Raw genomic sequence first — 15,181 nt, forward strand, 5'->3', positions numbered from 1 at the left:
CCTATATACCCCAATATCCCCCCCCATACCCCATTGTACCCCCCCATACCCCATTATAACCCGCCCTATACCCCATTATCCCCCCCTATACCCCATTGTACCCCCCCTATACCCTATAATACCCCCCCTATACCCCATTGTACCCCCCCTATACCCTATAATACCCCCCCTATACCCCATTGTACCCCCCCTATACCCTATAATACCCCCCCTATACCCCATTGTACCCCCCCTATACCCTATTATACCCCCCCTATACCCCATTGTACCCCCCCTATACCCTATAATACCCCCCCTATACCCCATTGTACCCCCCCTATACCCTATAATACCCCCCCTATACCCCATTGTACCCCCCCTATACCCTATAATACCCCCCCTATACCCCATTGTACCCCCCATATACTGACCCCTTGGTGCCCCCCCAGGTCCCAGCAGGCAGAATGACCGGCAGCAGCCCCGTGTCCCCTGCCTCCTCGGGCTCCCTATAATACCCCCCATACCCTATAATAACCCCCCCATACCCTATAATAACCCCCTATATACCCCATTATCCCCCCCCTATACCCCATTGTACCCCCCATACCCCATCCTACCCCCCCATACCCCATTATCCCCCCCCTATACCCCATTGTACCCCCCCTATACCCTATAATACCCCCCCATACCCCATTATCCCCCCCCTATACCCCATTGTACCCCCATACCCCATATACTGACCCCCATTGCCCCCCCAGGTCCCAGCAGGCAGAATGACCGGCAGCAGCCCCGTGTCCCCTGCCTCCTCGGGCTCCCCCCCCCCCGGCAGCGTGTCCCCCCCCGCCCCCCGCCCCGATGGCCCCCCCGGACCCCCGGACCCCCCCAGCCTATGGGACAAGACCCAGGCCGAGATCGCCGAGCAGGCCAAGCACGTGAGTGGGGACAGACCATAATAGTCTATGGGGGGGGACAGACCATAATAGTCTATGGGGGGAGACAGACCATAATGGTCTATGGGGGGAGACAGACCATAATGGTCTATGGGGGGGACAGACCATAATAGTCTATGGGGGGAGACAGACCATAATGGTCTATGGGGGGGGACAGACCATAATGGTCTATGGGGGGGGACAGCCCATAATAGTCTATGGGGGGAGACAGACCATAATGGTCTATGGGGGGGGACAGACCATAATGGTCTATGGGGGGGGACAGACCATAATGGTCTATGGGGGGGGACAGACCATAATAGTCTGTGGGGGGGGACAGCCCATAATAGTCTATGGGGGGGGACAGCCCATAGTAGTCAATGGGGGGGGACAGACCATAATAGTCAATGGGGAATGGGTTTTTTTTCATTTTTTAAAATTTTTTTCCTCATTTCTCTGCATTTTTTTCTACTTTTCATTTATTTTTCTCTAATTTTTTCTTTGTTTTTCACTTTTTGTGTTTTTTCTTTTTTCTCTTTGTATTTCTTATTTTTCATTTTTTGTTTTTCTTATTTTTTCATTTTTCTCTTTTTCTTTATCTTTTCCTGTTGTTTGTATTTCATTTTTCTCTATTTTTCCTTATTTTTCGCTTTTTTCCTTATTTTATCAATTTTTCTTACTTTTTTTCTTATTTTTCAATTGATTTTAATTTTTCTTTTTTCTTGTTTTTCTTTTTATTTTTCTATATTTTTTTATTTTTTTCATTTTTCTTAATTTTTTATTTTTCTGTATTTTCCTTAATTTTCTTTATTTTTTCATATTTTCTTTAATTTTTTTCTATTTTTCCCCATTTTTCTTAATTTTTTTCTGTTTTCCTGTTTTTCTTAAATTTCTTGTATTTTTCCTTATTTTCCTTAACTTTCTTTTATTTTTGCCTATTTTCCATAATTCTCTTTTATTTTTTCCTTATTTTTGTTAATTTTCTTCTATTTTTTTCTTATTTTTGTTAATTTTTTCCTATTTTCCCCCTATATTCCCCTATATCCCCCTATATTCTTCCTATATTCCCCCTATATCCCCTATATCCCCCATCCCCCCCCCAGGAGGCAGAGGTCGAGCACCGCGTGGCCGAGATGAAGCGCGTTGGCTCCTGGTCCCTGCGCCGCCTGCCCAAGGCCCCAGAGCCCCCAAGGCCTAAGGTGCATTGGGATTATCTATGTGAGGAGATGCAGTGGTTGGCTACTGACTTCAGCCAGGAGCGGCGATGGAAGAGGGGGGTGGCCCGGAAGGTGAGGGACCCATAGGGACACATTGGGACCCATAGGGACACATTGGACCCATAGGGACACATTGGGACCCATAGGGACACATTGGACCCATAGGGACACATTGGATCCATAGGGACACATTGGGACCCATAGGACCCATAGGGACACATTGGGACCCATAGGGACACATTGGACCCATAGGGACACATTGGGACCCATAGGGACACATTGGGACCCATAGGGACACATTGGGACCCATAGGGACACATTGGGACCCATAGGACCCATAGGCCCCAAGGGCACTGGGATTACCTGTGTGAGGAGATGCAGTGGTTGGCTACTGACTTCAGCCAGGAGCGCCGATGGAAGAGGGGGGTGGCCCGGAAGGTGAGGGACCCATAGGGACACATTGGGACCCATAGGGACACATTGGGACCCATAGGGACACATTGGGACCCATAGGACCCATAGGCCCCAAGGGCACTGGGATTACCTGTGTGAGGAGATGCAGTGGTTGGCTACTGACTTCAGCCAGGAGCGGCGATGGAAGAGGGGGGTGGCCCGGAAGGTGAGGGACCCATAGGGACACATTGGGACCCATAGGGACACATTGGGACCCATAGGGACACATTGGACCCATAGGGACACATTGGATCCATAGGGACACATTGGGACCCATAGGACCCATAGGGACACATTGGGACCCATAGGGACACATTGGACCCATAGGGACACATTGGGACCCATAGGGACACATTGGGACCCATAGGGACACATTGGGACCCATAGGGACACATTGGGACCCATAGGGACACATTGGGACCCATAGGGACACATTGGACCCATAGGGACACATTGGGACCCATAGGGACACATTGGGACCCATAGGGACACATTGGGACCCATAGGGACACATTGGGACCCATAGGGACACATTGGGACCCATAGGGACACATTGGACCCATAGGGACACATTGGGACCCATAGGGACACATTGGGACCCATAGGGACACATTGGGACCCATAGGGACACATTGGGACCCATAGGGACACATTGGGACCCATAGGGACACATTGGGACCCATAGGGACACATTGGGACCCATAGGGACACATTGGGACCCATAGGGACACATTGGGACCCATAGGACCCATAGGCCCCAAGGGCACTGGGATTACCTGTGTGAGGAGATGCAGTGGTTGGCTACTGACTTCAGCCAGGAGCGGCGATGGAAGAGGGGGGTGGCCCGGAAGGTGAGGGACCCATAGGGACACATTGGGACCCATAGGACCCATAGGGACACATTGGGACCCATAGGGACACATTGGGACCCAGAGGACACATTGGGACCCATAGGGACACATTGGGACCCATAGGGACACATTGGGACCCAGAGGACACATTGGGACACATTGGGACCCATAGGGACACATTGGGACCCATAGGACCCATAGGGACACATTGGGACCCATAGGGACACATTGGGACCCATAGGGACACATTGGACCCATAGGGACACATTGGGACCCATAGGGACACATTGGGACCCATAGGGACACATTGGGACCCATAGGACCCATAGGGACACATTGGGACCCATAGGGACACATTGGGACCCATAGGGACACATTGGACCCATAGGGACACATTGGGACCCATAGGGACACATTGGGACCCATAGGGACCCATAGGACACATTGGGACCCATAGGGACACATTGGACCCATAGGGACACATTGGGACCCATAGGGACACATTGGGACCCATAGGGACACATTGGGACCCATAGGGACACATTGGGACCCATAGGGACACATTGGGACCCATAGGACCCATAGGCCCCAAGGGCACTGGGATTACCTGTGTGAGGAGATGCAGTGGTTGGCTACTGACTTCAGCCAGGAGCGGCGATGGAAGAGGGGGGTGGCCCGGAAGGTGAGGGACCCATAGGGACACATTGGACCCATAGGGTCACATTGGGACCCATAGGGACACATTGGGACCCATAGGGACACATTGGGACCCATAGGGACACATTGAGACCCATAGGGACACATTGGGACCCATAGGGACACATTGGACCCATAGGGACACATTGGGACCCATAGGGACACATTGGGACCCATAGGGACCCATAGGACCCATAGGGACACATTGGGACCCATAGGGACACATTGGACCCATAGGGACACATTGGGACCCATAGGGACACATTGGGACCCATAGGGACACATTGGGACCCATAGGACCCATAGGGACACATTGGGACCCATAGGGACACATTGGGACCCATAGGGACACATTGGACCCATAGGGACACATTGGGACCCATAGGGACACATTGGGACCCATAGGGACCCATAGGACACATTGGGACCCATAGGGACACATTGGACCCATAGGGACACATTGGGACCCATAGGGACACATTGGGACCCATAGGGACACATTGGGACCCATAGGGACACATTGGACCCATAGGGACACATTGGGACCCATAGGGACACATTGGACCCATAGGGACACATTGGACCCATAGGAACACATTGGACCCATAGGGACACGTTGGGACCCATAGGGACACATTGGGACCCATAGGGACACATTGGACCCATAGGGACACATTGGGACCCATAGGGACACATTGGACCCATAGGGACACATTGGACCCATAGGGACACATTGGGACCCATAGGGACACATTGGGACCCATAGGGACACATTGGGACCCATAGGGACACATTGGGACCCATAGGGACACATTGGGACCCATAGGACCCATAGGGACACATTGGGACCCATAGGGACACATTGGACCCATAGGGACACATTGGGACCCATAGGGACACATTGGGACCCATAGGGACACATTGGGACCCATAGGGACACATTGGACCCATAGGGACACATTGGGACCCATAGGGACACATTGGGACCCATAGGACCCATAGGGACACATTGGGACCCATAGGACCCATAGGGACACATTGGGACCCATAGGGACACATTGGGACCCATAGGGACACATTGGGACCCATAGGACCCATAGGGACACATTGGGACCCATAGGGACACATTGGGACCCATAGGGACACATCGGGACCCATAGGGACACATTGGACCCATAGGGACACATTGGGACCCATAGGGACACATTGGGACCCATAGGGACACATTGAAGCAGGCATGGAAGCATCTCCGTAAGTTTTGGTTGAGGTCACACTCTTAGGAACCCATTGGAACCTGTAGGAACCCATTTAGAGCCTTGGGCACTATTGAGACCCTTTGGAACCCATAGGTCCGCATTAGAACCCATATGACGCCATTAGCACATATTAGAACCCATAGGACCCCATAAGCCTCCATTCGAGGCCATTATCCCCCATAGCCCCCATTAGAACCCATAGGACCCTATTAGAACCCCATACCCCCCATAGCCCCCATTAGATCCCCATAGACCCCATTAGAACTCCATAGCCCCCATTAGAACCCCATAGCCTCCATTAGATCCCCATATTCTCCATAGCCCCCATTAGAACCCATAGGACCCCATATCCCCTGTAGCCCCAATTAGAACCCATAGGGCCCCATTAGAACCTTGTATACCCCATAGCCCCCATTAGAACCCATAGGACCCCATTAGCACCCCATACCCCGTCAGCCCCATAGGCCCCATTAGAACATATAGAACCCATTACCCCCCATAGCCTCCATTAGGACCCATAGAACCCCATAGGCCCCATTAGAACCCTATATACCCGCAGCCCCATAGCCCCCATTTGAACCCCATACCCCCATAGCCCCAGCCCCATAGCCCCATACCCCCCATAGCCCCACACCCCCCCAGCCCCATAGCCGCCCCATAGCGCCCCATGGTGCCCGCAGGTGGTGCGCATGGTGATGCGGCACCACGAGGAGCAGAGGCAGCGCCAGGAACGCGCCAAGCGGGAGGAGCAGCTCAAGCTGCGGCGGCTGGCGGCAAACATAGCGCGAGAGGTCAAGCACTTCTGGAGCAACGTGGAGAAGGTGACCTCTGACCCCACACTGACCCCTAACTGACCCTCCCATGACCCCCACCCTGACCCCCACCCATGGGTGCTAACATAGCGCGAGAGGTCAAGCACTTCTGGAGCAACGTGGAGAAGGTGACCTCTGACCCCCACCCTGACCCCGTCCTGACCCCCACCCTGACCCCCACCTGACCCCCACCCCTGGCGGCCAACATAGCGCGAGAGGTCAAGCACTTCTGGAGCAACGTGGAGAAGGTGACCTCTGACCCCACACTGACCCCGTCCTGACCCCCACCTGACCCCACCCTGACCCCCACCCTGACCCCCACCCCTGGCGGCCAACATAGCGCGAGAGGTCAAGCACTTCTGGAGCAACGTGGAGAAGGTGACCTCTGACCCCCAACTGACCCCTAACTGACCCCCACCTGACCTCACCCTGACCCCACCCTGACCCCCACCTGACCCCCACCCTGACCCCCACCCATGGGTGCTGCCCAATTCATCATCTATGGGTGCTCTCCATCACCTATGGGTGCTCTCCATCACCTATGGGTGCTCTCTATCACCTATGGGTGCTCTCTATCATCTATGGGTGCTCTCCATCACCTATGGGTGCTCTCTATCACCTATGGGTGCTCTCTATCACCTATGGGTGCTCTCTATCATCTATGGGTGCTCTCTATCATCTATGGGTGCTCTCCATCACCTATGGGTGCTCTCCATCATCTATGGGTGCTCTCTATCATCTATGGGTGCTCTCCATCACCTATGGGTGCTCTCTATCACCTATGGGTGCTCTCTATCATCTATGGGTGCTCTCTATCATCTATGGGTGCTCTCCATCACCTATGGGTGCTCTCCATCACCTATGGGTGCTCTCCATCATCTATGGGTGCTCTCCATCATCTATGGGTGCTCTCTATCATCTATGGGTGCTCTCCATCATCTATGGATGCTCTCCATCATCTATGGGTGCTCTCCATCATCTATGGGTGCTCTCCATCATCTATGGGTGCTCTCCATCACCCATGGGTGCTCTCCATCATCTATGGGTGCTCTCCATCACCTATGGGTGCTCTCCATCACCTATGGGTGCTCTCCATCATCTATGGGTGCTCTCCATCACCCATGGGTGCTCTCCATCATCTATGGGTGCTCTCCATCACCTATGGGTGCTCTCCATCATCTATGGGTGCTCTCCATCACCCATGGGTGCTCTCCATCATCTATGGGTGCTCTCCATCACCTATGGGTGCTCTCTATCACCTATGGGTGCTCTCCATCATCTATGGGTGCTCTCCATCACCCGTGGGTGCTCTCCATCACCCATGGGTGCTCTCCATCATTGATGCCTGTTGAGTGGCCCCATGGCCATGGTTGGGTGCCCATTGGGTGCTCATTGGGTGCTATAGGATGCTATGGGTGCTATAGGATGCTCTGGGTGCTATAGGATGCTATGGGTGCTATGGGCACCCATGGGTGCTGTTGCAGGTGGTGCAGTTCAAGCAGCAGTCGAGGCTGGAGGAGAAGAGGAAACAGGCTCTGGATCTGGGTGCTCTGGGTGCTATAGGATGCTATGGGTGCTATAGGATGCTATGGGTGCTATAGGATGCTATGGATGCTATAGGATGCTATGGGTGCTATAGGATGCTATGGATGCTATAGGATGCTATGGGTGCTATGGGTGCTGTGGGTGCTATGGGCACCCATGGGTGCTGTTGCAGGTGGTGCAGTTCAAGCAGCAGTCGCGGCTGGAGGAGAAGAGGAAACAGGCTCTGGATCTGGGTGCTATGGGTGCTATAGGATGCTATGGGTGCTATGGGTGCTATAGGATGCTATGGGTGCTATAGGATGCTATGGGTGCTATGGGTGCTATGGGCACCCATGGGTGCTGTTGCAGGTGGTGCAGTTCAAGCAGCAGTCGCGGCTGGAGGAGAAGAGGAAACAGGCTCTGGATCTGCAGCTGGATTTCATTGTGGGGCAGACTGAGAAGTACTCAGACCTGCTGAGCCGAAGCCTCAACGCGCCCCATAGGGCTCAGCACACGGGGGGCTGTGAGTCATGTATGGGGGGTATGGGGGGGGGCATATGGGGGCTATAGGGCAGAACCCATGGGCGCTATGGGGGGGTATGCATGGGGGATATGGGGGGAATATATGGGGGCTATGGGGGTGAATGCATGGGGGTTATGGGGAGAACATGGGGGCTATGGGGGGAACATATGGGGGCTATAGGGGGAAGATATGGGGGTTATGGGGGGGAGCATATGGGGGCTATGGGGGGGAGCACATGGGGGCTATGGGGGGGAAGACATGGGCACTATGGGGGGGAATACATGGGGGCTATGGGGGGAACACATGGGGGCTATGGGGGGGAACACATGGGGGTTATGATGGGAATGCATGGGGGTTATGGGGGGGAAGACATGGGGGCTATAGGGCAGAACACATGGGCACTATGGGGGGAAATGCATGGGGGTTATGGGGGGACGCATGGGGGCTATAGGGTGGAACACATGGGGGTTATGGGGGGAGCACATGGGGGATATGGGGGGGAAGACATGGGGGCTATGGGGGGGAGCACATGGGGGTTATGGGGGGGAATACATGGGGGCTATGGGGGGGAACATATGGGGGCTATGGGGGGGGACGTATTGGGGCTATGGGGGGGAATGCATGGGGTTTGTGGGGGGAACATGTGGGCTATGGGGTGGAACACATGGGCACTATGGGGGGGAATGCATGGGGGCTATGGGGGAATGCATGGGGGTTATGGGGGGAATGCATGGGGGTTATGGGGGGGAATGCATGGGGGGTATGAGGGGGAACACATGGGGGCTATGGGGGGAATGCATGGGGGCTATGGGGTGGAACATATGGGGGTTATGGGGGGAATGCATGGGGGTTATGGGGGGGAACATATGTGGGCTATAGGGCAGAACACATGGGCGCTATGGGGGGAATGCATGGGGGTTATAGGGGGAATGCATGGGGGTTATGGGGGGAATGCATGGGGGCTATGGGGGGAATGCATGGGGCTTATGGGGGGGATGCATGGGGGTTATGGGGGGGAGCACATGGGGGCTATGGGGGAGAACATATGGGGGCTATAGGGCAGAACACATGGGGCCTATGGGGGGGAACATATGGGGGGTATGGGGGGGAACACATGGGGGCTATGGGGGGGTATGCATGGGGGTTATGGGGGGGAGCACATGGGGGCTATGGGGGGAATACATGGGGGTTATGGGAGGAACATATGGGGGCTGTGGGGGGAACACATGGGGGCTGTGAGTTATATATGCGGGGAGATGTGGGGTGGGGGGTGTGGGACCTATGGGGGGTATCGGGGGGAATACATGGGGGTTATGGGGGAGAGCATATGGGGGCTATGGGGTGGAACACATGGGGGCTATGGGGGGGAATGCATGGGGGCTATGGGGGGAATGCATGGGGGTCATGGGGGGAACACGTGGGCTATGGGGTGGAACACATGGGGGCTATGGGGTGGAACACATGGACACTATGGGGGGGAACATATGGGGGCTATGGGGTGGAACACATGGACACTATGGGGGGGAACATATGGGGGCTATGGGGGGAAGACATGGGGGCTATGGGGGGGAACACATGGGGGCTATGGGGGGAACATATGGGGGCTATCGGGTGGGGATATGGGGTGATGGAGACAGTGGTACCCAAGGGAGATAGGGAAGGGGATGGAGACGGGCACCCATGGGTGCTATGGGGGGGGAAGACATGGGGGCTGTGGGATGGGGATAAGGGGTGATGGGGCCAAGGGGCACCCATGGGTGCTATGGGATAGGGACAGGAGCACCCATGGGTGCTATGGGATGAGGACAGGAGCACCCATGGGTGCTATGGGGAGGGGACAGGAGCACCCATGGGTGCTATGGGGAGGGGACAGGAGCACCCATGGGTGCTATGGGGAGGGGACAGGAGCACCCATGGGTGCTATGGGGAGGGGACAGGAGCACCCGTGGGTGCTATGGGATGGGGCCAAGGGGCACCCATGGGTGCTATGGGATGGGGTCAGGAGCACCCATGGGTGCTATGGGATGGGGACAGGAGCACCCATGGGTGCTATGGGATGGGGACAGGAGCACCCATGGGTGCTATGGGATGGGGACAGGAGCACCCATGGGTGCTATGGGATGGGGTCAGGAGCACCCATGGGTGCTATGGGATGGGGACAGGAGCACCCATGGGTGCTATGGGAAGGGGACAGGAGCACCCATGGGTGCTATGGGATGGGGACAGGAGCACCCATGGGTGCTATGGGATGGGGACAGGAGCACCCATGGGTGCTATGGGAAGGGGACAGGAGCACCCATGGGTGCTATGGGATGGGGACAGGAGCACCCATGGGTGCTATGGGATGGGGACAGGAGCACCCATGGGTGCTATGGGTGGGGACAGGAGCACCCATGGGTGCTGTGGGATGGGGACAGGAGCACCCATGGGTGCTATGGGATGGGGTCAGGAGCACCCATGGGTGCTGTGGGTGCTGACCCCTCCCCCCTCTGCAGATGGGGACCTGGAGCTGCAGGATGAGGATCCCCCTGAGGGATCCCCCAATGAGGAGAGACCCCAGAACCTGCAGGGGGTGCTGGGGACCCTGCCCCCACAGGTGACCTCCTGACCCCATACTGACCCCATACTGACCCCACACTGACCCCAACCTGACCTCCATCCTGACTCCATCCTGACCCCACACTGACCCCAACCTGATCCCAATACTGACCCCCATCCTGACCCCACCCTGACCCCATACTGACCCCAACCTGACCCCATACTGACCTCACCCTCCCCCTACAGGTGACACCCTCTGACCCCATACTGACCCCCCCTGACCCCACCCTGACCCCTACATGTCCCGCACCCTAACCCTAACCCTCCCCCCCAAGGTGACCCCCATGACCCCAACCTGAACCCCCCCCAACCCCCATCCTGACCCCACACTGACCTCACACTGACCCCATCTTGACCCCCACCCTGACCCCCACCCTGACCCCACCCTGACCCCCACCCTGACCCCACCCTGACCCCCACCCTGACCCCCACCCTGACCTCACCCTGACCCCACCCTGACCCCCACCCAATGCATGGACCCCCCCCACCCTGACCCCACCCTGACCCCCACCCTGACCCCCCCCCATTGCCTTGCCCCCCCCAGGCTCTGCTGCAGAGGAACAAGAGCCCCTGGGAGCTGAGAGAGGAGGATGAGGAGTTTGCAGCTGAGGAGGAAGAGGGTGAGGGGGGAGGGGCACCCATGGGGGGGGGGGGGCACCCATTGGGGTCAATGGCACCCATGGGTGGGGGGGGCAGCCATTGGGGTCAATGGCACCCATGGGTGGGGGGGGGCACCCATTGGGGTCAATGGCACCCATTGTAATCAATGGCACCCATTGGGGTCAATGGCACCCATGGGTGCTGCTGTCCCCCATTGTGACCAATGGCACCCATTGTGATCAGTGTCCCCCATTGTAACCAATGGCACCCATGGGTGCTGCCTTCCCCCATTGTGATCAATGGCACCCATTGGGGTCAATGACACCCATTGTGACCAATGGCACCCATGGGTGCTGCTGCCCCCCATTGTGACCAATGGCACACATTGTGATCAATGGCACCCATTGGGGTCAATGGCACCCATTGTAACCAATGGCACCCATGGGTGCTCTGTCCCCCATTGTGACCAATGTCTCCCCATTGTGACCAATGGCACCCATTGGGGTCAATGGCACCCATTGTGATCAATGGCACCCATTGTAACCAATGGCACCCATGGGTGCTGTGTCCCCATTGTAACCAATGGCACCCATGGGTGCTGTGTCCCCATTGTAACCAATGGCACCCATGGGTGCTGTGTCCCCATTGTAACCAATGGCACCCATGGGTGCTGTGTCCCCCATTGTAACCAATGGCACCCATGGGTGCTCTGTCCCCATTGTAACCAATGGCACCCATGGGTGCTGTGTCCCATTGTAACCAATGGCACCCATGGGTGCTGTGTCCCCATTGTAACCAATGGCACCCATGGGTGCTGTGTCCCCATTGTAACCAATGGCACCCATGGGTGCTGTGTCCCGCAGGGGAGGATGAGGAGGAGACGATCGCGGCTCAGGAGCGGCTGGAAGGGGACGTGGATCACAAACAGGAGCTGGATGACCTGGCCCGGGAGGGTAGGGAGCACCCATGGGTGCCATACACACACATAGCACCCATGGGTGTCACATACACAGCACCTATGGGTGTCATTACATACATAACACACATAGGTGTCATTACACACACAGCACCCATGGGTGTCACACACATACACAGCACCTATGGGTGACACATACATACACACAGCACCCATGGGTGTCACATACATACACACAGCACCCATGGGTGTCACACACAGCACCTATGGGTGTCATTACACACACAGCACCCATGGGTGTCACACACAGCACCCATGGGTGTCACTGCACACACAGCACCCATGGGTGTCACCACACACACAGCACCCATGGGTGTCACTGCACACACAGCACCCATGGGTGTCACCACACACACAGCACCCATGGGTGTCATTACATACATAACACACATAGGTGTCATTACACTCACAGCACCCATGGGTGTCTCTATACATTGCACCTATAGATGTCCATACACACAACACCTATGGGTGCTATGGCACCCAGCACCCATGGGTGTCTCTATACACTGCACCTATGGGTGCCATTGCACACCCAGCACCCATAGCTTTCTCTATGCACAGCACCTATAGTTGTCTCTATACATTGCACCCATGGGTGCCATTGCACACACAGTACCTATAGCTGTCCCTATACACAGCACCTATAGGTTTCTTTATACATTGCACCCATGGGTGCCATTGCACACCCAGCACCCATAGCTGTCTCTATACACAGCACCTATAGGTGTCTACACATTGCACCTATGGGTGTCTCTACACACTGCACCCATGGGTGCTATTGCACCCATGGATGCTATTGCACACATACCACCCATGGGTGCCCATATACACTGCACCCATAGCTGTCTCTACACACAGCACCTATAGGTGTCTCTATACATTGCACCCATGGGTGCCTCTATACATTGCACCCATGGGTGCCCATGTCCCATAGGGGCGCTGCCTATGGAGGAGCTGCTGCAGCGCTATGCAGGAGCCTTCGCTGACTCTGACTGTGAGTCCCCCCCCGGAGCCAGCAGCACCCGATCAGGTAGGAGCACCCATGGGTGCTGGGGGGCACCCATAGGGCATGGAGGAACCCCCCCATGGGTGTCATAGTGGTGTCCATAGGGGATATAGGGCACCCATGGGTGTCACAGTGTCGTCCATTGGGGATATAGGGCACCCAGGGGTGTCATAGTGTTGTCCATAGGGGATATAGGGCACCCATGGGTGCTGGGGGGGCACCCATAGGGCATGGAGGAACCCCCCATGGGTGTCACAGTGTTGTCCATAGGGGATATAGGGCACCCATGGGTGCTGGGGGGCACCCATAGGGCATGGAGGAACCCCCCATGGGTGTCATAGTGTTGTCCATAGGGGATATAGGGCACCCATGGGTGTCACAGTGTCATCTAGAGGGGATATAGGGCACCCATGGGTGCTGGGGGGGCACCCATAGGGCATGGAGGAACCCCCCCATGGGTGTCACAGTGGTGTCCATAGGGGATATAGGGCACCCATAGGGCATGGAGGAACCCCCCATTGGGTGTCACAGTGTTGTCCATAGGGGATATAGGGCACCCATGGGTGCTGTGGAATCACCTTTGGATGCTATAGGGCCACCCCTGGGTACTGGAGTCCCCCATCAGTGCCCATAGGTTTCTATGGGGCCACCCCTGGGTCCTAGAGCCCCCCCCATCCATACCCATAGTGTTCTATGGGGCATTCCTGGGTCCTAGAGCCCTCCCTCCCTCCACCGCCATAGGGTTCTATGGGGATGCTGCTGGATCCTAAAGACCCCCATCCCTATGCCCCCCTGGGTCCTATAGCCCCCCCCATCCATGCCCATATAGTCCCATAGGGTCACCCCTGGGTCCTAGAGACCCCCCCATCCACACCCATAGGTTTCTGTGGGGCCACCCCTGGGTCCTAGAGCCCCCCCCATCTGTACCCATAGAATCCCATAGGGTCACCCCTGGGTCCTAAAGACCCCCCCATCCATACCCATAGTGTCCCATAGGGTCACCCCTGGGTCCTATAGCCCCCCATCCATACCCATAGGTTTCTATGGGGCCACCCCTGGGTCCTATAGCCCCCCATCCACACCCCTAGGTTTCTATGGGGCCACCCCTGGGTCCTAGAGCCCCCCATCCATACCCATAGTGTCCCATAGGGTCACCCCTGGGTCCTATAGCCCCCCATCCATACCCATAGTGTTCTATGGGGCCACCCCATGGTCCCATAACCCCCCATCCATCCCTATAGGTTTCTATGGGGCCACCCCTGGGTCCTAGAGACCCCCCCATCCACACCCATAGTGTCCCATAGGGTCACCCCTGGGTCCTAGAGCCCTCCCTCCACTGCCATAGTGTTCTATAGGGGTACCCCTGGGTCCCATACCCCCATTCACCCCTATAGCTTCCTATGGGGCCCCCCCATAGTCCCATACCCCCATTCACCCCTATAGCTTCCTATGGGGCCCCCCCATAGTCCCATACCCCCATTCAGCCCTATAGCTTCCTATGGGCCCCCCCATAGTCCCATACCCCATTCACCCCTATAGCTTCCTATGGGGCCCCCCCATAGTCCCATAGCCCCATTCACCCCTATAGGTTCCTATGGGGCCCCCCCATAGTCCCATACCCCCATTCACCCCTATAGCTTCCTATGGGGCCCCCCATAGTCCCATACCCCCATTCACCCCTATAGCCTCCTATGGGTCCCCCCCATAGTCCCATACCCCCATTCACCCCTATAGGTTCCTATGGCCCCCCCCATGGTC

General features: G+C 56.3%; 1 protein-coding gene across 1 annotated transcript in view; it reads left to right on the plus strand.

The window, feature by feature from the left end:
* The first annotated feature begins 752 nt into the window (after positions 1 to 752).
* Positions 753 to 15,181, plus strand: part of SRCAP (Snf2 related CREBBP activator protein) — a 58,048-nt gene continuing 43,619 nt past the window's right edge. The window contains exons 1-8 of the mRNA XM_034072477.1: positions 753 to 911; positions 2,012 to 2,197; positions 6,062 to 6,202; positions 8,087 to 8,240; positions 10,736 to 10,836; positions 11,383 to 11,458; positions 12,302 to 12,391; positions 13,352 to 13,447. Of these exons, the coding sequence (XP_033928368.1) occupies positions 753 to 911; positions 2,012 to 2,197; positions 6,062 to 6,202; positions 8,087 to 8,240; positions 10,736 to 10,836; positions 11,383 to 11,458; positions 12,302 to 12,391; positions 13,352 to 13,447 (1,003 nt within the window). The remainder of the gene's footprint in view (positions 912 to 2,011; positions 2,198 to 6,061; positions 6,203 to 8,086; positions 8,241 to 10,735; positions 10,837 to 11,382; positions 11,459 to 12,301; positions 12,392 to 13,351; positions 13,448 to 15,181) is intronic.

This window comes from Melopsittacus undulatus, chromosome 29 (assembly GCF_012275295.1).
Source record: "Melopsittacus undulatus isolate bMelUnd1 chromosome 29, bMelUnd1.mat.Z, whole genome shotgun sequence".
In the NCBI taxonomy this organism is placed as follows: Eukaryota; Metazoa; Chordata; class Aves; order Psittaciformes; family Psittaculidae; genus Melopsittacus; species Melopsittacus undulatus.